We start from the raw sequence: 25757 nt of genomic DNA on the forward strand, positions 1-25757 counted from the left end.
TGGTAGAAATGAAAAGATCATGTCGCATATAGTACCAGATTGAGCACGACAATATAAAAAAAAGAGAAGCTTTGCAATTTTAATTTGGCACTGACAGCGTATAAACAATTGAGGTGCCATCTTGCAGAGAAACACTATTACTATCGCTGTAGTATCCCACGTGACTACATCTTCACAAAATATCACCGTTCTTCTTTAGTGCCCACTGTTTTTTTTTTCTTCTAGGAGTGCATGTCATGTTTTATTATATTTTGTGCTCTCTCCAGTGCGCTCTTAAAGCTACCTTTCCTTTCGCATTGCGAGTGGCATGCTTTCAGTTTTTGTCACTAGATGACGCCACGGTGTTTCGAATTTTGTGGATGAAATGGCGATAATGCCCATAAAACTTTCGCCGACAAGGCGTATGTTGTTATGCCGTAAGAGCCTCAAGTGTGGAAACTGAAAAGGATGCTACCCTATGCTAAAAATGTCTACTAATTACTGTCTGGCAAGTGAAATTTATATTTGTTTTCAATACGTCTTTTCTGTCGACCACCAGTCGTCATCGTGGTTGTTGTTCATGGTTTCCAGCATCAGATTACATAAAAATGGGCGCATGCACAGACTGAAAGACCTCTTGGTAAACATTTTTTACAGCGTTTCTACCAAAACTGCCATGAAATCGAACACTTTAGAAAGCACCCATTCCATTGCACCGAAAAGACTTCAATGCTGAAATTCCAGTGTTCTGTCCCTTTAACTGCTAGAATGCAGTTTTTTTTTTTATCTGCGAAAGAAGGCTACCATGTTTTTTACTTTGGTTATTTTTGCTCTGTTTAGCAGGTTCATTTTAGAATTTCTTTGAACGTAACTAGTATCCACTCTACCCTACTTCTTTTGACTTTACTCACAGGGTTGCTGGCGGAATGTATTAATTATATATATATATTTTTAATTAACTGCTAGAATGTACAGAAGTTTTTTTTTTTACTGGCAGCCATTTCTGTAACTTGCATTTTTTTTCCTTAACTCTGAGAATGTGCAACATGTTGTATTTCTTACTGTCAGCCGTTTCTGTAACTTGTATTTTTTCTTAACTCTAAGAATGTGCAATATGTTGTATTTCTTACTGTCAGCTGTTTCTGTAACTTGTGTTTTTTTTATTAACTCTAAGAATATGCAATATTTTGTATTTTTACTGGCAGCTGTTTCTGTAAATTTGCGTGTTTACTGCAAGAAATGCAGTATGTGGTAGTTTTTATATGTTAAATGCTAATAAATGCTGTTTTGCTTCAATCTATTGATTACAGCAGCACGTGTACTAGCCTTCTCAAAGCATAAAATCGAAAATATATATTTTTTTAAACTGTAGAATGTGCAGAAGTTTTTTTTACTGGCAGCCATTTCTGTAACTTGCATTTTTTTTCTTAACTCTGAGAACGTGCAATATGTTGTATTTTTTACTGGCAGCTGTTTCTGCAACTTGCATTTTTTTGTGTGCGTGTTTACTGCAAGAAATGCAGTATGCGGTAATTTTTAAATTATATTAAATGCTAATAAATGCTGTTTTGCTTCAATCTATTGATTACAGCAGCACGTATACTAGCCTTCTCAAGGCATAAAATCGAAAAGGTGGACAAAGTGGAGATATGAATTTTGTCACATCACACCAGTGCGATGTGATGAACACTTGGGAGAGATGCATAATAAGCCAATCTCTGGGTGTCGACTCGTTTGTGATTGAGAATCACACTTTTTGATTGTGTTCTTTTGATGGTTTTCAGCCCGACTTATTCATTGGCAACTGTCCACTTTACAGCTCATAGGCGTATAATGTTGGCCTAGTTGGTGACTGTTCATCTCTGGTTATAGGCGCGAATCACACTGACACCAGGAAGATAACAGGACTGAGTGCTCACAAGTTGTGAGTGGTGCTCAGTCCTGTTACCTCCTGGCGCACAACTTATAATGGCAACCAAGGGCTTCGAGTCATGCAAGCAGGGCATTAATCATGCTCACAAGAGTACACAATTTTATACAAATGAAAAATCGTAGCTTCACGCAGACCCCGTGCTGCACGCCGACTACTACTCCAGCATGACACTAGAGAGATATTTGCGAAGTGATTATAAAGGCAGTACAGTTAAATGCAACATGCATTGAGAAACAAAAGAGATGTAACCTTGGGTAACAGTGCATGCCAGACCCTTCCTTCCACATATTTTCACGATACTTAAAGGCAGAGCGCAATGCATGCCATTCTCGACTGGATTAAAGCTGCCCAGCCTTCGAGTATTGGTCTGACAACACTGATTGCTACGTTATGGGGTGAAAATGGACTTTTACTGAAGCCGGCTAAACGAAACTATGCCTCAGATGCACCAGAGTTGCTACGGAGTTACGTGGGGCTAGCTCCAAACCTTTTATTTTTTGTCATCGAATTTTTTTTTTTATTTTTATGTGCTCGGTGGCTTAAAGCACACAGTTCTCTAGTTTGAATACAGTAAAATCTCATCCCAAACGCTACCCTAAAATAAATAAAAGGCCACTGACACACGCTCGATTGCAGCCGTGGGATGATATGAAGTTGAGGAAAGAACAAATGTGACTGAAATGTATTTCGAAAATGGGGACTGCCAACCATCGTTGTGGCTGCCATAGCACGTACGAATTGCACGAGCACCACTGTTCCATTAAATTTACAAACCTATTTTGGCGGTCACACTTTGAGAGTGCTGTATTCAAGCTGATCGAAAACATTAAATTGTGGTGCAAGTGAAACAGCCAGTGCTACCACAAACTATTTGAAAGAACGGATAAAATGAAATGTGGGGAAAGATCATGTCGCTCTTGTCTAGCCTCTTTGGCCCAAGTTGGCAAATTTCAGCCATTTAAGTGCTTTTGATGCAGCATGGCGCAGAAAAGTGCATTTGCATCAAAATGGTGCAGCCACCCCATCCCTGCATTCTCTGCACCAATTCAGCAATATCTATTCCGATATTGGTCAACCAAAGAGCTACTGCAGTCACTCCTTACTAATTTCACCCGACCAAAAGCTCCCATAAGACTAAGCATAGCAGGCGAGTAGAGCCAGTCCAAACTTTCCTTCCTTCTGAAAACTCGGGTGTAGTCATGTTATTTATTAGTAAGGATTGCTTATGTACCAGACACATAATTACAAAGCTCAATTACAAAAACCCCAAATTATTTAAGTCAAGCACACGATTACATCCTTACTTTCACTGCTCTTTTATTATGCAAAGAAAATTCGGCACAAAGAAAATCTTCTCGCTTGTTCCCAACACAGGTCCCAAAACCCACTCTTGGTTTTCAATGATATATTAAAAATAATGCCCTCCCATGTAACAAGTACAACAAGAACAAAACACAAGTTCCCTGCACTAATTTTTATGTAGCCCCGCCCAATACGCTGGCACCTATATATAGAAGGTGCTCAGGTTCCTGAATAACTAAGAAAAACAATTTGCTTATAAAAATGACTGTGCCTTTGTGAAGGCGTGTGAACTGCATCATCATCTCAGTTTTCCATGGGAATGTCCTTCCAAGGTTCTGTGTAAACAGCATCAGGTCTTGGCAGGTGTAAGCTCGTGAAGGACCCTAGGCAGATGGGTTCTTCTTCATCAAGGCAATGTCAGAGTCCACCATTTCTTTGACTAGCTCCTGCAGTATTTGCAAAGAAGGTGGTGTTAGTTGATGGTTTGGCTTAGCTGACGGCATTTAACTACTCAAAGCAAGATTGGCTAGAAGAGATGCCGCAGTGGAGAGCTACAGAAATTTCGGCCAACTGCTATCTTTAGTGTGCGTAGACATTGCACAGCACGTGGGCGCGTAGAGTTTCGCATCCATCGAAACGTAGCTGCTTCGGCTGAGCTTGAACTCACACCCTTAAAATCAGCAGTTGAGTGCCCTAACCACTGAGCAACTGCAGTGGGGTACAGTGTGCTGGGCATGACAAGCTGTTAACACAATTCCAAGCAGGCTGAAAGCAATGTACAACTTTCAACAACTTGCATGTGTTTCATGGGTACAGATGAACTGAGAGTTATTTTCATAATGGCATACATCTAAAGAGCTGCACATCATCCTACAAAAAGCCACAGTGCAGGCCGTGAAAGCTTGTTTTTGCTGCAATTCTTTACAAACCGGTCAGTAACTTCTTTAACCTGGTTAAAGAAGCGCCATTAATGTAGAATGTGCACTACATCCACCCCGCTCAGAGATTGAGAAGTAAGATAGAAATATACCCACCAAGCATCGCATATTAAAACGAGTGGGCGTAATACTGATATATGCAATTTTGAAGTCAGAACAATTCTCACACAGCCTAGGCAACTAGAAAGTTTAGTTTGTTTAGTTTATGGGGTTCAATGTACCAAAGCAGCTGAAGCTATGAGAGACGCCATAGTGGAGAGGTCAGAAAATTTCGACTATTTGAGATTCTTTAACACGCACTGACATCGCACAGCACACGGGCACAGCCACCGCGGCCGGGATTCAATCCCGCACCCTTGGGTATAGCAGTCGAGAGCCCTAACCACTGTCCCACCATGGCAAGGTGAGAAACTAGAATGTGGAGATCACGCAGATGAAATGTGGCATCACAAATTCTTTCCCAGACTCAGTGAAGGTGAAAAAGATGGTTATGATAATAAATAAAAGAGGAACACAAACGAAATTACCGGCAAGTGGGTAACAGAAGTATTACGTGAACCCTTCAGCAACTAATTTCGCCACAAACTAAATCATTCATGGGCTACAGGCTACAGTGATATACTGAGTGCCCAAGCATCGTTGACAAGTTATTTCTACCCCTAAAAAAAAAATAATAGCAGAAAGGGCATTTCCTTTTCCTTTAAATCGAGGCATTCTGCAGAACAGGCCGTATAAACGTGCTGCACCCACTCTGCGCAACTTATTCATTACAACTGCAGCTTGCAGTGTCCGTGCAATGTTAAAATAATTTTTGCATTACGAAGCAAAAGTGCTATAGATGAGGAACAGTAGAGGGCTCCACATGATTTTCAATAATCCGGGATTCTTTAATGTGACAATGTACCAGAACAAAGGCATTCTAGGATTTCGCCTTCATTAAAATTTGGTTGCCATGAGTGTGGGTTTGAATTCATGAACGCAGCAGCTGAATGTCATAACCTTGCTGAATGACAGCAGTGCATAGCACATATTCCACAAGGAATAGCATGTGTGCTATTCCCTGTGGTATATGTTCTAGTAGTTTTAAAGAGGAATTACTTGAATTATTCATGTAAGTCACAAAATAAAATTGGCATTCTAATTTGTGCCTTGAGCAAATTATCAGTAGAAGAAACTATTCAAATGATTGAAACAATCTACAGGATTGCCTACATTAGGCCAATAATAAAACTGTTGGCTCACTAATCTGCAATGCTCTATATCTGGTAGACCACTATCCCAGAATGGACACAAATATTTTTTGGGTTGGTGCTTGGCAGTTTCGATACAGGTTACTACTATCAAGTTTACCACAAAGTCCATAAGGAAATACTACAAGGTCCATTCGATTCACCTGCCCTACGTAAACTATGGGGTGCTGCACTTCGCCATTCGTTTCAGCTTTTGCAGCATGGCGTCCTCTACATGATTACGTTCATTTCAAAAAGTGCAGATGTCGTGCAGGTCCAGTTCAAGAAAAGATCAGCAAATCCGTGTACCTTCTCAGCTGTCAGTGCTGGAATGATGCAGCTGCTGTCTCTGCATGGAAGCAGATGACGGCTTGTACAACGATGGCTTGCGTGTTGTGACAAACGGTGAAGAGACCCTAGTTGTTCCACTCGTCAACGAGAATGGTGCCCGTGTTCGTCAAGGAAATGGTAATGCCTACTCCACATCTCAAAAGCAAGCACACGCATGCAGTGTGATGCATGATGCATATGTTGACTTCATTCGTGGTCAGTAAAAGATGTGCGCTTCGTGCCAGCTGCAGCAAGGTGCACATGCATCGAAGCTAGTTTGTGTCAACACTTCACTGCAATGTGCTAATTAAAAATTCATCACCTTCACTGGCATGTTGGCGCCGGTTGATGAGAGTGTGGCCCGCCTATATACTTACTTGTGCACCGCATTCACGAATGAATGAATTCTATTGGCTCTGTATTTGCCGTTCACATACACCGGCGCTAACATCCCGAACATGAAGGTTTTCGAATAGCACAACGCAATAAATATACGTGCTGTCAATTAAATGCATATACATGCACCACAATTGCTGTAGCGGGCGAGAAACGCACATGATCATGACAGGTATAATCAGCATGCATCACACTGCATGCGTATGTTTACTTAGATGTGAGGTACATGCATAGTACAGCAGTTTCCTTGGTGAACTCGCGTTCTCGGTGACAAGTGGAATAACTCGTGTGTCTTCGCAGTTTATCTTACAACGTACAAACCACGTGTATAGTGGCTTGACCAAGGCAAAACTTTGTTGTCATGTGTTATTTGAAAATTCGTCACGTTACTCGAGACACTCGCATCGGATGACGTGAGTGGCACTCGACCATAGCTTGTTGGCGACGCCACGGCTAGGAAGCAGCTGGTGCTGATGCTGCATTTGAACTGCTGAAACTGGCATTTCACGCTTGCGGCACTGCCACAGAACTTTACGGAACTGGTGCAGCAAGTACAGCCGAATCGAATGGACCTATTTTAATTATACATTCGTAACCACACTAGAAATAGCCCCGCAGCTTTGTGGTTCCTCTTTTCATGTCACAGCACTGCAAGACTGGTGTCAAGACAACTATTGCAGTGACAGCTCATTCTTTCTGTGCTTGCTTGATCTAATAATCTACATACATTACGCTCTAAATATTGTGTAGCATTTACAGGCGTGCCCTGCAAGGATATTTTTTTGTCCTACTCTCTCCAATGGAAAAAACCACCTTAAAGGTCCACGGAAACGGCCCCCAAGAAGCCACTGATAAACGTGTTCAGTGTGTAGAACACATCCTTTTGAGCATTAACGCAAAGTATAACTCCTTGGAACAAAGCCAGCGATTTATTATTAATTTTTAAAAACAGTGTTTTTTGAAATTCGCGGGCAGAGAGAATGTCGCTTGGCGGTGTCGCATGGAAATATTTCCTTAACCCGTGACGTCACGGGTGAGTTGACTGGCAAGGCTTGCTAGAAGCTGCCATTCCCTGTGGCCACTGCAGCCATGACGTCACGGACACACTTCCGGTAGCTGCGAAAGTCATCTGCTCGTGCGCTGCTCGAACTCTGTGCGGGTTGTTACACAGCTCACCGCCCTTATCGGTTAGGTGGCCATTGCCCATTAAGTACAACAACCGAAGCGACGCAGGGATCGGCAGAACGAAGCTGCATTTACAAATATCTTATTTATATAACATGGTTTCAGGAGTACTGGAGTGTCGTCCGACGAGGCGTCAACAGCACGGTCAAGCACCGCACGATGGCAGCACCTCCTCGACCGCCGTAAACACCACCGCTGTGGCCCCTCCTCCCGCATACCGTTCGCGAACAACCCGGCGGATCGTTAGCACCGATTTCCGAAATAAAGTGTGCTAAAATTTGTTGGCGTCTGGAATACTGAGCCGAATATCAAGTATGAAGCCCTCGTGAGGATCGCTGACCAGCAGCAAATTGCTGGTTAGAGCGATAGCCATGATACGAGCAAGTTTCTGCTCAAGCCAGCTGTCGCTGGTGCATTTCGGCTGATCCGATCTGCTCATACTAGCTCTGCGATTAATGCGTCGGCAGAGTTAATCCTATAATTGTTTTACTATGGCAGGGTAGGATTCACTATAAGGCAGTTTCTTAAATAGACGATTTACGACAGCATTGATCATGTTCCAAAGCGTCGACCGCCGCGGCTTCGAAGCGAAACAATTTAGGCCTAGGGACGGTCACGCATGGTGCCGTCGTTCGCCGCGCTCGCGCGCCCCACTCCCGCGGTAATTGTATAACGTCCATCAGCCTGCTCGTGGCATCCCGTGTTGCAAGCGTTGCAAACTCGTGTACTTTCATAGCTGAGGCCACGCATTTTTTGACGTTCTGCTCAGCAACAAGCCGTTCAAACGATACTGCAGGTAAGACAAGGCTTCAGTACGCAGTCGCTGCGCTGTCGGCCGTAATCTAAGATGTCGGGTGGCACCATATTCTATACATTGATCTTTAAACGTGATACAGTGGGCAAATGAATAACTTTGTGAAGCAGACCCGCTCGTACGTTTCGCGCACTCGGGCACCGACGAGTAGCTTCCGTCAACAGACGCAGTCATAATCTCGGTTAACGACGCAAACCGAGGTCGCCAAGCTCAGTTTGCGATAACCGCGGTTAGTGGTGTAACCATGGTTTGGTCCGCCATGTAACATAGGCTAACCACGGGTTTGCGGTTACACTAACCGTCGCTGTGCGAACCGGCGAACTCCTCAGGCGTGTGCGAGCGAGGACGGGTTGACGCGAGTACGCCAGCGAGCGAGCGCACGGCAACCGGAAGTTCGTCGAAGTGATGTATTTCTGGGCGGAGCTTTGAACTTGCTTGTATTCTTAATTTTTTTATGGCTCCCTTCGGCATACGAGTTGAGAGAGAAAATTGGAAGGGTCATTTTTAATCGCCTATATCTCTGGTGTTGCAGAAGCTAGATCAAAAATATTTGCGGAAGAATGATGGGTGGTTCAATAACTATCAGTGTTATGGTGTTGTTTACCCTTCTTGGTGACCCCTTTCAGTGGACCTTTAACAGCAGAAGCTATTTCTAAGTTAGCTATGAAGCCTTCCTTTAAACATAGTAACACACAAGAATTGTGCTGAGCGTTTTCACTGGGACTGCAGTGTAATTGTTAGGGTATCAATACAGAAGCAATAACAAACCTGGAATGAAATCCTCCTTTGCCAACCAAGTTTCTCCTTGGCTTTGCTAGCATCTCCAAGTAAGAAGTCCTGGCAAGGAAAACAAAGTTGGAAAAATGGAGCGAGACACAGGCTAGAGAGTGAAAAATGTACAAGCACACATACCTGGTGTATAGGACGCACCTTAGAGGCTTTCAATAAAAAAGTATGTATATATAAGACGCACCTCAATTTCCCCAAGTAACACAATGTGATTTGAGTATATGATGCTTGTGCGAGTACAGCAAAATGGTTAGAACATTTTTTACACAGTGTGAAATGATAGAAAAGAATAGGCAGCAATCACGCCTAAAAAAAGGTCATGCAGGCGGAGCAGCAACAATGTTTTTACTCAAAAGCCTTCAATGAGTTAGTCTTCCAATGTGGTAAAAAAAGAAGTTAGCAAATTTTTGACGGCAGCGCTGCAGAGACATCCACTTCGCACTCAGAATCACCGCTCTGATCATCGCCATACTCGGGCATAAGACTCAGTATTCCAGTACAGAGTCTGAACATTCCAGTCAAGTGTCTTTTTTTTTTCCTTGCGTGCTTGTTACCAACCTCTTTCATGGCATTGCACAATTCGGCTGTATCTCAACACGGATCTTCATGGGCAGAGAGTACTGAAACTAAAATGCTTGAACATTGTTGCCCCATGTCCTTGCCAAAAAATTCAACCTTCAAGCATTTATGTGCTTTATCTAATAAAAAGAACCAATCGTCTGGCAATTAGGCTTAGGCTGACTTGAGTGAATAAAAACAGACAGTGAACAATGCAACAAGTGGATACAACTTCACAGCAGGTGTGCATTGGGCGCAAATACAGTCGAACCTGGATATATCGAGTTTTGGTTATATCGAACTCACGGAATATCCCCTTGAAAATCCCATGTAAAAGTACAGGAAAGCCGCATTATATATCGAACTCAATTTCACCGGTCGGTCGATATATCGAACTCCGCACCACGCACTGGAAAGTGTGCCTTCCCCAAAGATGATTGCATCACCCTCGGCCGTTTGCCGCATCACGTTTTCAAGCCACGCGCGGAAGGAATGAGAGGGGACAGTTCGGCGACGGCTGGTCTAGGGCAGCGCTGCGCCCATTCCCCAAAGGTGCGCGCATCTGCGGTTATCGTTTCCCGCGCGCCAGCACGTGACATTTGCAAGCCATGTGCATGAATGAACCAAAGAGAACCGTGTGAACGAGAGGGGAAAAACGCGGTAGAGCAAAGCGCAAGGGTGTGCCCATTCTTTTGTCGAGCTATCTCTCTCCTTCCTCTCTCCTGGCCTTCGTTCTCAGTAGCACGCGCTACGCATGCGCCAAGCCAGCTCAGCCCGTTTTCAGACAGAACGTCGGACGCCGCTTTCTCCAGCGTGTGTTGCGAACCCTCTGCGTGCGGCAGCTGACGTGGAAGCGGCAGATCTCTCTCTCTTTTTGCGAGAGCCGTCCATTCTTATCTTGTGCTGTACGCGCGGCATAGCGTAAGATATGGCGGTTGCGGACATTAAGAAGCGGCAGTTTTTTTTTCTTTTTTTTTTTTCTTGTGGGAGTCGTTTATCCTTGTACGTATGAATCAAAGAAAGCATGCCGTCAGCTGCAATCATGACACTGGCTTTTAGCATTTTTCGCTTCAAACAGCATTTAGCTATCTCGCTTTCCAGTGATTTTGTGGCAGTGGACTGCGCCCGCCCCAAGCGCGGCGTGATAAATCGAACCAGGCTTGTGCAATCCCGCCATCACGGGCATTCTGCCGAGTTCGCTCCCCGCCACCGCAGGAGCTAACAAAAGATAAACACGCAGTGACATTATTGCTGCGCAGCATCTTGGCATGCTGCCAAGAAATGAGCTGTGGATGAGACGACCGAAACGGAGTGGCGCGCGCCTTTCACATGCAAGCGAGAGCGCTCGTGATTTCTACCGCGGCGACACAGAAACCTTGTTTTGAGCTTCCGCAGTGGCTCGAGCGGCGAGAGGAATACAGTTCCAACAAGTTGGAAATTTTTCGTTCTGTCACTGCCGCTCGTCGCTGAGATCACTCAATCCACTTGCATGTGAGCGAGCTGGCCTTAACACTTTTTTTTTTTTTCAAATTCACGGGTGCAAAAGTGGAGGATGGGTTCATTATGGGAGTGGGTTGATTACGCGACAAATACGGTATCGTTTTTTCGCATCGTAAGTGCCGTCACAAGCCGATTTCTGTATATCAAATTATCGATATATCGGACTATTTCACGATCCCCTTCGAGTTCGATATATTCGGGTTCGACTGTATACTATCGTCTTTGGTCTATTCAGTGTAGCCACTTTTGGTCGAAATGAAATATGTTCACTGTAAAACACAGCAAAACATTTTTTTCCTAGTCTTCAAGTTGTGAGCATGTGATTAAAATGTGAATTGTGCACTTACCACAGCAGATTTCACGCAGGTTTGTATTTTCTTGTTAGCAAGAAACTATGGGCGATGTGCGTGTGTGTGTCCTATGCGTAGATGACATAAAATTGCTTCAACGAAACATTCCTGATGGTGACATGATTTCCATTTTCCTAAAATGGGCTTTACAAAATTTAGCTTGTTTGCTTCGTTTTCCCAAGCAGCCTGCCTCTTGGCTCTCAGTTTGCGATGCACTAAATTCATGCAATTCCTGTGTGGCATGTTCGCAGGATTTATTTTCATGGTTCTGGATTGCGCGGCGTATGCATCTGCTCTCTCATTATCCCTAATCCAGGGGTGGAAGAAGGCTCGGGCATTTTGGAGCAGTTCAGGGAGCAGTAATAACGCCATTTTGGAGCAGCTTCGGAGCAATGAAATGAGAGGCATTCAAATTATGTTTTGGAGCATGTTTCTAGGGTCAAACGCCTTTGATAATTGTGGTTTTCTCTTTCTGATATACAAAATTCCCGATCTGATTCCTTTTTATATAAGTTAGATGCTTTTCCAACTTTGCACTCATCTCTCACAAGACAAATGGCCAAAACATGTAAAGATGTATAATATAAAACATGCTAATCTAAGCAACAATTTGCAACAGACTAGCAGCCTGAATTAAACTGTTTGCCTATTTTGACTTGATAGATTTATATGTCGAGAAATCTGTCAAGTCTACCACTCTGATGCCCTCAAGCAGAGCCACTAATTTGGAGTTCAGATTATTGGGAACGACATTTCCGCTCTCTATCTATCTTGCGCTGATAAATTCCTGAGCACTAGTCAGTAGTGTGTTCAGGAAAGATAGATGGCATTGAAGGGTAGCCTTATCATCCTTCAGCTTCTTCACTTCACTGCCACCTGCCAATAGTTCATTATTCTTTTGCTTGAAAAATGCTGGGGCTCATTTTTACAGTCTTGGCAATTAGCCCTATATGGCTTTCCAGCACTTCATGGAAGCCTCGTGGTGATTGACACTTTTGGCATAGCAACCCATTAGGCTTCAAGTATGATTTTGTCTGCCGTAGGCCTGACATGCTTGTAAATGACAGTGAGGCTTGATGGCGATGTACCTGCTTGTTTTCACATCAAAAGTATTAGAATAACTCATGCAGTCTTTGCAGTTGGACAAGTTTCCTAATGGCTCACAGTAGTTTGTGCTATCTACTTCGCTTGCTGCTCTTGCTTCTCACCTCCACTGGCGATTCAAGAAGCTGGGATGAGGTGGTATATGCCACATGCACACTGCATTTTTTTTGCAATCAATTCCCTCCAATCAACAGTGGCTCATACTAAATTTACTTGCTAACAAACATTTATTATGCTCCATGCTTCCCTCCCTTACAAAAATTTTATTTCTATTAAGCCCAGTGCAAGATACGCTATATCTTTGGCCCTGGTGCAGTGAAATGTTCCCCTGCTCTGCTAAATTTGATGGCAGAAAATGGAAGCAGCCAGTTTGGAGCAGTTTTGAAGCAATATTGTGCTTTGGAGCAGGATGGAGCAGGAAATGCAGTTTGGAGCAGAATGGAGCAAATGGAGCAGCACTTTCACCTCTGCTATTCCCAACGTGACTAGAGGCCAAGCAGAGTATTATAATACAATTTTGTGACGTGATGTTTAATATATTCAGTATTATGTTTCCTATCATTGGTTCGACAGCATTTTTGGAGTTTATTGCCATGAAAGCACTTAAAGAGTCTGTATAAATGATGCTATTTTTAATGTTTTCATCCATTACTTCCTCAAAAGCAGCACAAATAGTCACTCAGCAGTAAAAGTTGATGCACACTGAGAAAGTCTTACTGCTTACCGTTTTTCTTGTACTACACAGCCAAACCCGGATATATCGAATTCGAAGGGGATCGCGAAATAGTCAGATATACTGATAATTGGATACACAGAAATCGGCTTGAGACACCGCTTGTGACTGTGAAAAATGATACTGTTTTTGTTGCATAATCAATCCACCTGCATAGTGAACCCACCCTCCACTTTTGCCACTGAGAATAAAAAAAAAAAAATAAGTGTTAGTTGGGGGCACGTCCTTCCTTTCGTGGGTCGCATCTACAGCTCATTTATTGGCAGCAAGCCAAGATGCTGCCCAGTGATAACGTCACGGAGTGTTTATTTTTCTTACTATACTTTTAATATTAGCTCCTGCGGTGGCGGGGAGAGCACTTGGCAAAGAGCCCATGATGGCTAGATTGCACAAGCCTGGTTTGATTCTACACGCCGCATTTGGGGCATCGTCGTCCACTGCCACAAAATCATTGGAAAGCATGTTAGCTGCAAATGCCATTTGAAATGAACAATGCTAAAGCCGGTGTCATGATCGCAGATGACTGCGTGCTTTTGTTGATTCACAGATGCAAGAATAGACGACTCTCGCAAAAAAAAAAAATCTGCCGCTTCTTAGCATCCGCAGCTGTGATTGCTTCCTCTGCAAGCAAGCAAAAACGCTCGTGATTTCTGTCGCGGCGACACAGAAACAGTGTTTTGAGCTGCCGCGGTAGCTCGAGCGGCAAGAGAGATGCAGTTCCAACAAGTTGGAAATTTTTCGCTTTGTCACTGCCGCTCGTCGCTGAGATCACTCAATCGCTTGCATGTGAGCAAGCTGGCCTCAACGGTTTTTTTTCCCCCAAATTCTCGGGTGAAAAAGTGGAAGGTGGGTTCATTATGAGAGTGGGTTGATTACGTGACAAATACGGCATCGTTTTTTCGCATCGTAAGTGCAGTCACAAGCTGATTTCTGTATATTGAATTATCGATATACAGTCGCCGACCGATTATTTGGATCTCACGGGGACCGCCGAAAAGTCCGAATGAACAGGAGTCCAAAAAAACAAAATCAGAAAAGAAAAAAAGAAATCTTTATTTCTATGCACTGGCATGCCCCATGCACTTATTCAGGCCCCGCAATTGACTGGAAAAAATCGTGAATATGCTGCTGGACGCTCCTCCGTTTGCGAGCAATCAGATCGGCTTGAATCTCGGAAAAGGTCATGCTGTCACTGTAGGTAGCTGCAAGCATCGTCACCGCATTCACAAGGTCCGCGTGCGACAGCAGCGGAACAGGTGGTGCGTCGTCCTCTGACTCAGATTCGTCGTCAGACGGGACAGCAGACACCTGACGAATTATCTCGTCATCGTCCAGCTCCGCGCATGTGAGTGCTCAAAGTTTTCAAAGGTGACTGCGTATGGGATCACCCTGCCGCCACTGCGCAAGTCTTACAGCACATGTTCGCCATCTGTGGGAAGCATGTCAGACGGGAGATCCTGGGCCGCGGCATCCGCTTCACCAACTCCAACAAATCCAGCATGCCGAAAGCAGTTTCGGAGTGTGGCTGCAGTCACTGCCTTCCAGGCGTCAGCAAGCATGCTGAACGCCGATAGCAGAGTTACAGCATACTGCTTGCCGCCGCCAATGCACAGAATCCTGCGGCTCAGCAAGCGAGCTCTATATAGCACCTTCAAATTTTTAATCATACCCTGGTTCATAGGTTGAAGGATGCTCGTGTTTGGTCGCAGGAATTCCAACTGAATGGATTCGAGGTCATCAATGTGGCCATGTGCACCGCAATTGTCCACAAAGAGTAACACCTTGCGATTTTGGGTCTTGAATTTCTGGTCCAGCTTGCGTACATAGGCAGCGAAAAGATGCTGCGTAATTCAAGATTTCGAGTCGGCTTCATACCACACGGGCAATGCTTTTACCCCCTTGAAGCATCTCGGGCTCTTTGATTTCCCAATCACAAGAATCGGGAGCTTTTCGTTTCCCGACATGTTGCTGCCAACCATCCCTGTGACCCGGTCTTTGCTATGCCTTCCGCCGTGGCAGGGGTCGCCAGACACGGACAGTGTCTTCTTGGGTAACATCTTATAAAAAAAGCCTGTTTCATCACAATTGAAGACATCATCAGGCGAAAATCGGTCCAGCAGCGACTTCAGTCTGTCGGAGCGGTAATCTGTTACAAGAGTCTGGTCCACGGCACCACTCTTGCCGCACATCTTCTTGAAAGTGAGGTCGTACCTCTTCTTAAAATTACGGAGCAAGCCATCGCTAAACTTAAAGACTTTGATGTTCGTTCGCAGTGCGAGGGCCTCCGCCTTTTGTTTCAGAAGATCGCCTGACACTGGGATCCTCTTTGCAACTGTCACACACAGCCACATGTGGAGCGCTTCTTCAAGCTTTGGGTGGCTGCCCTCTCTGAAATTTTTTCTTTTCAGCACTGCAGAAGACTTCAATGATTCGTTCAAAATCTTCATTTTGTTTTTCATATAGTCCAACACAGTCTGCTTCGAGATGCCGAACTCCCGGGCAACTTCGCTCTGCAGGTAGCCATTCTGCACTTGATGGATCACAGCGATCTTCTTCGCCATTGTCATTGTTGCGTATTTGCCGCGCTTCTCAGCTGAATTCCCCGGCGCTGACTGCCCTGATGTTGGCGCCATTCCCGTGTGCTTCAAAGGTCTCACTGCTAGGCGTACACAACACACAAGGAACACAAGTAGAATGAACACTGCGCACTATAACTACACCGCATGCCGTCACAAAGGAAGAAGAGACAACCGGGCTAGCGGCTACTGGATTTGGATGGGCGAGACCGAAACTAGCCATTGTGCCGGAACACACAAAAACGATGATGATGAACAGACTCCGCTCCTACCGCCACCTCTTGGGGCAGCAAGGAGGCTCATTCCAAAACAGAAATGGCGCTTCATGCTTCAGTCAGCGTCAGTGTGGGTAGCTGCTGTCGATCGAGTTGGCTCGAGGAGCGTCCGAAAAATCAAATGGAGAGGTTGCGAAGTGTCCGAAATTTCGGTATTTGTTATGCATTACGGCCTATGGGAAGGGTGACGGTGCCGCGAAGCAGTCCGAATAATCGAGTATGTCCTAAAAATCAGTCTGCGACTGTATCGAACTATTTCACGATCCCCTTCGAGTTCGATATGTCCGGGTTCGACTGTATTTGTAGGACAGGCGACACGGCTTAGAAGAATATGTAGCAATAATAATGACTACCTAAACGAACTACATTCATTGAAAGCAACACATCCAGAGGAACTATCCCGATAACTCCCTTAATATCGCCCTCGAAAAAGCAAGCACTTTAAACCGCAACAACGTGCTCATGAAACGACCAAAGGCCAACACTGAACGCCAGCCTTCTTTTGTGACTAAATACTCCAATGCCAAACAATATTCTGCGGAAATACCATTCCATGCTAACGTGTAATGAACGTCTCAAGAAAATATTTCCGGAGGCACCAAGGGTAACATACAAACGTAACGCAAACCTCAGAGATATTCTAGTATATTCCAAACTCAACAACAAGCATCCAACACAACCACACCCTTGCTCTCTACCTAGATGTAAGACGTGCAGTCATATACAAACAGACACCACGGTTAAAAGTAATGCAAGCGATTTTACTTTTCACATAAATTCAGGCTTTAACTGCACATCTGCAAACATTGTCTACCTTCTAGAATGCTCCTTCTGTCATAAACAGTACATCGGAGAGACAGGGCAACCGATGAACATAAGGCTTAATGGACATCGGGCAGACACAAGCAAAAACCTCCCGAAAGCAGTTTCCCAGCATTTCAATCAGACAGACCACAAGTTCGAAGAAATTAAATTATATATTCTCCACTTAGGCTTTAAATCTGCAAGGGGCAGAAAATATAGAGAGGCATATCCAATTTATAAATATATAAACATTGGAGCTAGCAGGAATAAATATCTCTAAAGGAACGTTTGAATTCCTTAAGTATACAGTCAACGACCGAATGTTCGGACATGCCCGATATTCCGGACGTCTTCGCGGCACCGCCACGAGCCCCATAGAATCAATGTATAAGGGCATCTGAAATTTTGGATGCTCGAACCACCGCCATCCAATTTTTAGGACTTTTTGATGCGACAGAAGATCTGAAACCGCAACTGCGTCATACAAGGCCGCCATTTTGGCTATCTCCCAGTCTGCGAACCATGTCACAGCTTTGAACAACTAGCCGTACCTAGCCGTCACACACCGATTTGGTCTGGCCACTCTGGCTATGTTCACCAGCGCCTCTTCCGGAGTTTCCGGAAGTGCCGTTGACGCCGCGACCGTTTCGCCTTTTCGTTGCGTAGACTCATCGCAGGCCACATGGTGTTTTGCTAAGCTGGTGCATGGTTTCGCTACCTGCTACGTATTGTGTCAAGTGTGCTCTGCGACGCTAGACCTAGGTGCTTCGACACTTCGCAACAAAAGGATTTTGCTTGCCCGCGATGGCCCCCACTCCGTCCTCGTTGTCCTCGCTGATGGCATTGAAGCGCGGAAAACAGTACCGTCGGTTAATGATGGAGAAGAAAGCCGTATTAAACAAGTAATAAGCGGACGATCGCAGGCTGACGTGCGTAAGGAGTTCGGCATTTCCAAGCAAACAGTCTCGGATTTTCTCAAGAACAAGGGCAAGATCCTGGAAGCGACCGAAAAACCATCTGGTGCCAAAAAAAAGAATGCAAGGCGAGGTATTCACCCAAAGCTTGAGGAAGCCCTCATCGTTTGGCTTAATTCAATGACTGCAAAGCGGTTGCCGGTCCCGGGCGGCGTCTTGAAAGAAAAAGTGGAAACTCTCGCGCTTCAAATGGGCATTGACAATTTTAAGTTTAGTGATGGGTGGCTGAGAAACTTTAAACATCGAAATGACCTCAAGTTCAAGAAGGTGTGCGGTGAGAGCGGCGCCGTCGGCAATGCAGTTATTGAGCAGCACCGCAACGGAAAACTGCAGTCTTTGTTGCAGCAGTTCTCTGCTGACAATTTTTTCAACTGCGACGAAACTGGCTTATTTTATAAGATCATGCCGGAAAGAACGCTTGCTTTTTCTGGTGACCAATGCCACGGTGGCAAGCACAGTAAGGAGCGGCTGGCCGTTCTCGTCGGCAGCAACATGTCTGACAGCGAGAAGATTCCCTTGCTTGTAATCGGGAAGTCGAAGAACCTGAGGTGCTTTAAAGGGGCATTGCTGCCAGTGTGTATACGAAGCCAACCAAAAGGCATGGGTCATTCAGCAGTTGCATGAGAATTACGTTCGCAGGTTGGACAGGAAGTTTGAACTTCAGAACAGACGTGTCGTGCTCTTCGTTGACAACTGCGCCGCTCATAGTCGCATCAACAATTTGAAGGCTGTACAGCTGAAGTTCATGCTGCCCAACACGACTGCATTTCTCCAACCAATGGACCAAGGCGTCATCCGCAATCTGAAACTTCTGTACCGTTAACGGGTACTAAACCGCATGGTGTTGTGTGCGGAAAGCGGCAAAGGCTACAACGTTGACCTTCGGTCTGCTGTCGGAATGCTTGTGGACGCATAGAAGACAGTGAAGGAAGATGCAATTCCCAACTGTTTTTGCCACGCAGGCTTCGCACTCCCCACAGAGGCAGCAGACTTGCTTGAATGTGACAATGTCATTGACATGTGCCCGCTCATGAACGACGCGATCAACGACGTCCGCTCTGCTGAGATTTCCATACCGACGAAAATAACTTTTGAACAGTTTGTCCATGCTGACAACGAGCTCGACTTCTGTGCAGAACTGACTGATGAGGAGCTAGTCCGACAGGTTGTGGAGGATTCGGAAGACTCCGATGTTGAGAATGAGGAGCCAATATCTGCGCCGCCTACGAGCTCAGAGTTGACGCGAGCATTGCTCACGCTTTCATCGGTGTACGGCGCTGACATGACTCTTGCTCAGATCGAGGCAAATATGACCGCATGCAAGCGGAACACCGTCCAAACAAGGATCGACAAGTTCTTTAAGACACTGCAGCAATAACGCTGGCTGCCGTGACGACACATGCATAATAAACAGGCTGTCGGCTGCATAGAGTTTTTGAACGGCTCTTTTTCATGCTTTGGTGTTTTGGAAGCCTAATACCTCGTCCTTGACTGTTTTGATCCAAGAAATATTTGTAAAATGGTACGTCTTTTTCATGCATTCATTTTTTCGGACTGCCTGAATTTTTGGACGTTTTTGCATTCCCCAGAGGGTCCGAAAAATCGGTCGACTGTATTACCTCTGTATCATAACTATTCGGGAAAACAATACCACATCGCATTAAGTGTACAGTTTATTCACAACACATGTACACTCTATTCTGCTCCACAATAGCATAAGCTGCACACGTTTCTCTATACATTTTCTCCTTATCACTTATCACTTGTTACAGTAGAATCTCGATGATACGATTACGGCTGGTACGAATTTCGGGATGATACGAATTTTAAGAATGCTTTGAACGGACTACATTGTATAGAATACGTTAAGATTCGGGGTGATACGAAGAGTTTCTGAACCTGCCGCGGTTGATACGAACGTGCAAACCAGTCGTGCATGCGAGCGGGCCGGCGCGGCTGTCCTCAAGAGGGTAACATAACCGACGCGGCCGCCGCCAACTCCCCCCCCCCCTTCCCCCCGTCGCGAATGATCGCCGCGAATGATAGGAACGAACGTTGTACAAAGGCACAAAGCCACCGAGCAGCTCAGCGCAAGAGCTCACAGGGGGAGAGGGTACCCACCGCGGCCGCTGCCTCTCCTCTCCAACGCCTCTCACCCCACTAGCCACCCTACTCCCCCCTCCCTTTCGTAGCAAACCGACGAGCACTAGACAAGGACGGCCAAGGCGAAGCACGTGCCCAGTCGTGTACGTCACTCATTCGCTGGCAGCTCATTGGTCTATCGAAAAGTTGTCTCGCCGGCTGTTCCCAGGAGGACTGTGACGCTGGCTGCCGCTACAGTAGTTCTCCGGTTCTCCGTTCGCCGCTTCTTTCTGTTGTTCCCTGTGACGTGACCTGCCCAAACGTTAGAAAGACGCAAGCGTTCGCTGCTGCCGAAATGTCGCGGAAGCGTAAAGCCCTTTCTTTTAAGGAAAAGCTTGAAGTGCTGAAGAGGGTCGACAAAAACCCTAAGAAGAGTGTCGACTTAGCAAAAGAGCTAGGGTTGGCACCGTCAACACTCTGCACCATTGTTGGGTAGCGAGATGTCATCTTGAAGAATGTGCAGCACTTCGGTGCGAACGTGAAGCAGGCTAAAACAGCGACCCATGTCAAGCTGGAAGAGGTTCTGCTGACTTGGTTCCGCGAAGTGACAGCGGCCGGCGTCAACGTGGACAGCAAGGTGCTACGTGAAAAAGCCGACACCGTTGCGCTTTCGCTTGGAATTGAAAATTTCGAAGCGTCTGGGGGATGGCTGCACCGGTTTAAGGAGCGGTACGGACTTGTCTGCCGGGTCGTCTCAGGTGAAGGCAAGAAAGTGGATCAGTCAGCTGTAGATGAGTGGCTGAACACGCTGCCGGCGCTGATTTCGGAGTACGCGCCACGTGACATATTTAATGCCGACGAGGCGGGCCTCTTTTTCAACCTTCAACTAGAAAGAAGTTTGTGCGTAAAAGGCCAGGCATGCCAGGGCGGCCAGAAAAGCAAGGAGAGAGTAACAGTACTCTTTTGCTGCAACTCAGATGGATCAGAGAAACTCCAGCTTACCGTCATCGGTAAGTCGAAGAAACCGAGGTGTTTCCGATCAGCGGAGCGTTTGCCTGTCTTTTACAAAGGCAACCGAAAGACGTGGATGACTGGAGATTTTTTCCGCGAGTTCTTGACAAGCCTTGATCGGAAAATGGCGTCAAGAAACCGGGAAATTTTGCTTTTCGTGGACCAGTGCTCTGCCCACCCAAAGGAAATGACATTCAATAACGTGAAAGTCAGGTTCCTGCCGGCGAACACTACCAGCCATCTTCAGCCACTGGACGCTGGGATAATTAGAAATGTGAAACATCATTTCAAAGGACTTCTAGTGAGGCGTCTGCTGGCAAAAATTGACCGTAAAGAAGCAAACTTGCGGATCAGTCTCTTAGATGCTTTGCACTTTCTAGCCATGTCGTGGGATAGTGTAACTTCAGACACAATCTCGAACTGTTTTAGAAAGTGCGGATTTGCCATCGGACTTGCTGCGGCTTCGGCAGGAGATTGTCAAGAGCCAGACGAAGACCTCACGATTGATGGCTGGGACAATCTGGAAACTGAAGCTTCGGTTCAGGACTTCGTTACCGCGGACGACAATGTCGCGACCTGTGGGCTGAGGTCTATTGAAGACTTGGTCAATGAAGCGAATGATTGCGAAAGTGAGCCTGACAGCGATGGTGACGCTGATGACGAGTGTGATCAGCCGCCGTCAAAGGCAGATACTTTTCACGCTTTGGATGTTCTGCGCCGCAACGTAAGTGCCAGCAGCGTGAGCGACGAAACCGCGGCACGGTTTTATGCCTTTCAGGCGGAGCTTGTCCGCGACATCAACAGCAAAAAAGTGCAGACAAGCATTACGGACTTTTTCGGCCGCAAGTAGTTCGCCATAATAAACTTTGGTTCATTTTCAATTCATTCCCATGTGGATGTTGACTTGTTTTGAATCATACGAATTCGGGATGATACGAATATTTTGCGTGCTCCCTTGCAATTCGTATCATCGAGATTCTACTGTACTTGAGTTTGTCCTCGAAATGTTTTTTTTTTTTTCATGTCAGTTGGGGTTCACTGTGCGGTTATTATTCTCTGTCATTGTAATTCATCCCTTTGTACTTTGTGTATGTGTTTTTGTACTTTCCCCTTTAAAGGGCAACTCCGCGTGACGGTCAGGAAAGAAAACTACGATGAAGCTTGCTTCGACGCTCGTACGTGTGCTAACACAAGCTCTACGACTGATCGCCGAACGTTCCATTGACTGCTGACGGCGTAGCGCCCTGTTCAAGGTCTTCTATTACAAGTGGTGGAGGCGACAGCAATCCCCTCAACCTGGAGCTTCGCAGCAGAGTGTTGCCTACCACTTCCGCGATGCCCGAGACCGCCAACCAACCGCCAACCCCATCGCCTGTCATCTGTCCCGGCGCAGCACGTCAGCACGACCCAGCCATCTTCAGCGGCACCGATGACACGGATGTGGAAGACTGGTTGGCGTCGTATGAATTCGTAAGTGCGTACAACAAGTGGGACGACACAGCGAAGCTCACAAATGTCATTTTTTATTTGAGCGACGTTGCCAATCTATGGTTCCGCCACCATGAGAGTGACATCTCTACCTGGACGGCTCTCAAGACCAGCCTGATCGAAGTTTTTGGCCGTCCCGCTATAAGTAAGCTTCGCGCCGAGCAACGCTTGCAAAGTCGGGCACAACAAATCAGCGAAAACCTCACCAGTTTCATAGAAGATATCGTCGACCTCTGCAAGCGCGTAAACCCTACCATGAGCGACATCGATAAGATCGGGCACATTATGCAAGGCATTGACGTTGACGCCTTCCAGATGCTCGTCGCCAAAACCCCCCAAACTGTGTCCGATGTTATCAACTTCTGCCAAAGCTTCGATGAGCTGCACAAAAGGCGGCTTTTCCACAAGATGTGCTGGCCTTCAGCAGGCCACCCTTTCCAGCTTGGCTCTTTACGGGGACGGTACCCTGGACCAGCAGTCGCTCATTCAGCACATTCAACAGTTTGTTCGTGAGGAAGTCGCACACCAGATTTCCTTGTCCACCTGCCCGCCTGTGCCTGCGCCGCCGCTCACTCCCACTCTTCAGCGTGTCAAACAAGAGCAGGTCGCTGAGGTTCTGCCTTCACCTCCTCAGCAGCCCCTGCTGGCGGCTCCTCTCACGTATGCTGATGTTTTGGAGCGGCCACGGCCCTTCCCTGTCGCCCCTTTGTACAGCTGGCCTCCCCTCTTTTACGAGCCTCTGGGACCTCAGCAAACTCAGCAACTTACAATCCCCGCTTATCGTCTGGTTCTCCGCCGTCAATCACAGCCACAGCCTTCCAACCCCTGGCGCACACAAGACAACTGACCTATTTGCTACGCCTGTGGAGTCGCCGGACATGGCTCGTTTGTGCCGCAATCGTGGCCCTCGTCCCTACGACTATGCACCATGCGCAGCGCCTATAGGGGCATCACTGAAAGCCGCATAGCAGCAGCCGTCGGAACCCGAGGCGGCCTCATGCGGCAAGCGTGGCCGTGGTGCGCGCGTGCGATCTGCCGTTTGTGCGCGTCTCGCGGGCACTTCCGCGATGACAGTGCGCGCAAGGGAATTGCCCTTTATAATAGTGGACATGTGTTCGATATCACGGCCGTCTGAAACTACATCGCCTCCACATGCATCAAGTGTCTACTGCAGACTGGCGTCAACAAGGTTGCGTACGAAGTGGAGCTCATTTTGAGTGCCCCGCTTTTATTACAACGCCACGCTAATTCGTTCGTTCCTTGACCTATGAACGAATGTCCTTTCTTTGCTTAATGGTACACGCTTGCTTCATTTACATGCAATAAATTGATACAACAAACTAAGCAGCGTCGTCGAAACTGCGAGCGGTTTCCTACCGGTGCGACCGCAGAAAAAGCCAGCGAGCTTGCAAACCAGCATTCTGAGCATCAGAAAAATCGCGCATATTGGGCTCCTCCAGCAAGACTTCAGATTTTTCATGCTTGCTTTTTACCACTGCCTGTACAGGACGGATTTCACCTATTCTGCCGTCAAAAAGATAGATCGGGTAGATAATTTCATGGGGAAGCGAGATATCAGCAGAGGAAATATATGAAAAGCTTCAACACAGGATAGCCAAGAGCATATTAGATTTAAATTTTATATCCTATTTTATTATTGTAGTATCATCTTCATTTCATTTGTATCATCCTTGCACCCAACTGCATAATTGCAGTGCGCTTTGTAACAAGCTGTAGAACCTTTAGACTGAATTTAGACTGAATATCAAGTACAGCGACGTGTTATGTTTTCGTAATCTTGCCAGCCAACAGAAATACTGGCTCCGGTCTTCAAAGTAATTGCATGGGAAGTTTCAAAACGCATGTTGCAAAACGTCTGTTCAATAACCTGCCGCAGCGGCTCAGGCTACTAAGGGAGATCGAGTTATAGATGTCGATGCACGCTAAAGATTGTCTGGCTAAGCATTGCATAAATCTAATGCGTATTGTATATTCCCGGCAGTGGAGGCAACCAAGTTTAAACAAGAAGTGTTCACGGAAGGTGCAATGACAAGCAGAAAACACTGAAAACATAGTTATCATTCAGCCCTGCCACATGGCAAATTTATTACCTTTTCCATCGAATGATCAAAATGATATTTGTTTGCTGCTGCACGAGAAAATATAATGACATTCAAAGAAAACATTAGGTATCGAATGAGTTTGAGGTACTTATCCGAATGCGATCAACGAGGAAATGTGTTATCTCGACACTAGAGACTCGATGAGAAGATACACTCAAAATAAACTACAAACGTGCCACCTGCATTAAATATACTGTGCTCCTATAATTGTGCAGCTAGCCATGTTTGTGAAATATGCCAAATACTACTGTAAAAAAAAAAAAAATCTGGCATCCATCGCTGCCAGCCAACCCGCAGTCACCGCACCCAGCGCGGGCGGACAGGTCGCTCCTGCTGCGAGGGTCCATCGGCACCGAGTCGCCGACACAGAGAATTTCTTTCGCCACCTTCAGAATAATAAGCGTTTAATTTGACGAAGGAATAAAAAAAATACCTTTACTGACGATCACTGTTATATAAGGAGATTTTGGAAGAAGTGAGAACTGCAATACAAGCAATTTTCTGCTATTAGCAGCTGCCGCCGGTGAGACGCAGCTCATCCGATTTTGTTCTCTAGCTCCGCTGCTAAGGCATTACCGAAGTTACACCTTCCGTTTACTGTAAGACAATTTGTGAGACAATTGAACTGATACTACGGCAGTTTTACGAATATGAAATTTACTATTTCCAAAGAAATTCCAGCTACGGCTTTGATGCGAAACCATTTAGGCATTTAGGCATAGCGACGACTAGGTCCTAGCACACGGCCAGAGTACCGTCGTCGGCCGCTTTCGCAGTCAGCGTCATTGCGGTAAGCTCGCGGTATCCGATGTGGCAAGCGTTACGAATTTACCATATGCTTTCTTGATGAGGCCAAGCTCGGGAATTTTTCGAAACAAGTTGTGTGGTGGCACAAATTGCATTCTTCACGATGAAGCACCTCACTTTAATACGCCGTTTTTTGCTGCTATGAACTATTTACGAATCGTCCACCGAGCGAACGATCTGGCGAAAATATACAGGAGTCAACAGGGATGTAGTATGCTGCGTCGTATAGAGATATTCAAAGGTTCTATAAAAGCGCCCTCGGACAGTACACTAGATACTGCCTATTTTACGTGTTGTTCTTGACACTTGCTTTAGTGTGCAAAGTGTACTCGTTGTTGAAACTCGTACGCGTTTCGCAGTCGAGCGCCGAAGTGCGCACCTTCTGTGCCCTTTCATAAACAAACGCCGCCGACACTGCCGCTAACTTCGTAATTGATAGTCCTAATCAACAGGCTGGTTACAAGGCATGCAAGACAT

The 25757-nt window shown here is 46.0% G+C and overlaps 1 protein-coding gene across 4 annotated transcripts in view; it reads right to left on the reverse strand.

The window, feature by feature from the left end:
- Positions 1 to 3212: 3212 nt before the first annotated feature.
- Positions 3213 to 25757, reverse strand: part of Gmd (GDP-mannose 4,6 dehydratase) — a 67120-nt gene continuing 44575 nt past the window's right edge. For all 4 annotated transcript variants that reach the window (XM_084590310.1, XM_084590309.1, XM_084590313.1 and 1 more), the window contains 2 exons: positions 8875 to 8943; positions 3213 to 3660 (listed from right to left, as the gene is read on the reverse strand). In XM_084590310.1, coding sequence (XP_084446436.1) covers positions 3654 to 3660; positions 8875 to 8943 — 76 coding nt within the window. In that variant the 3' untranslated portion in view covers positions 3213 to 3653. The remainder of the gene's footprint in view (positions 3661 to 8874; positions 8944 to 25757) is intronic.

This window comes from Amblyomma maculatum, chromosome 1 (genome assembly GCF_055883805.1).
Source record: "Amblyomma maculatum isolate TAMU_Amacu chromosome 1, ASM5588380v1, whole genome shotgun sequence".
NCBI lineage: Eukaryota > Metazoa > Arthropoda > Arachnida > Ixodida > Ixodidae > Amblyomma > Amblyomma maculatum.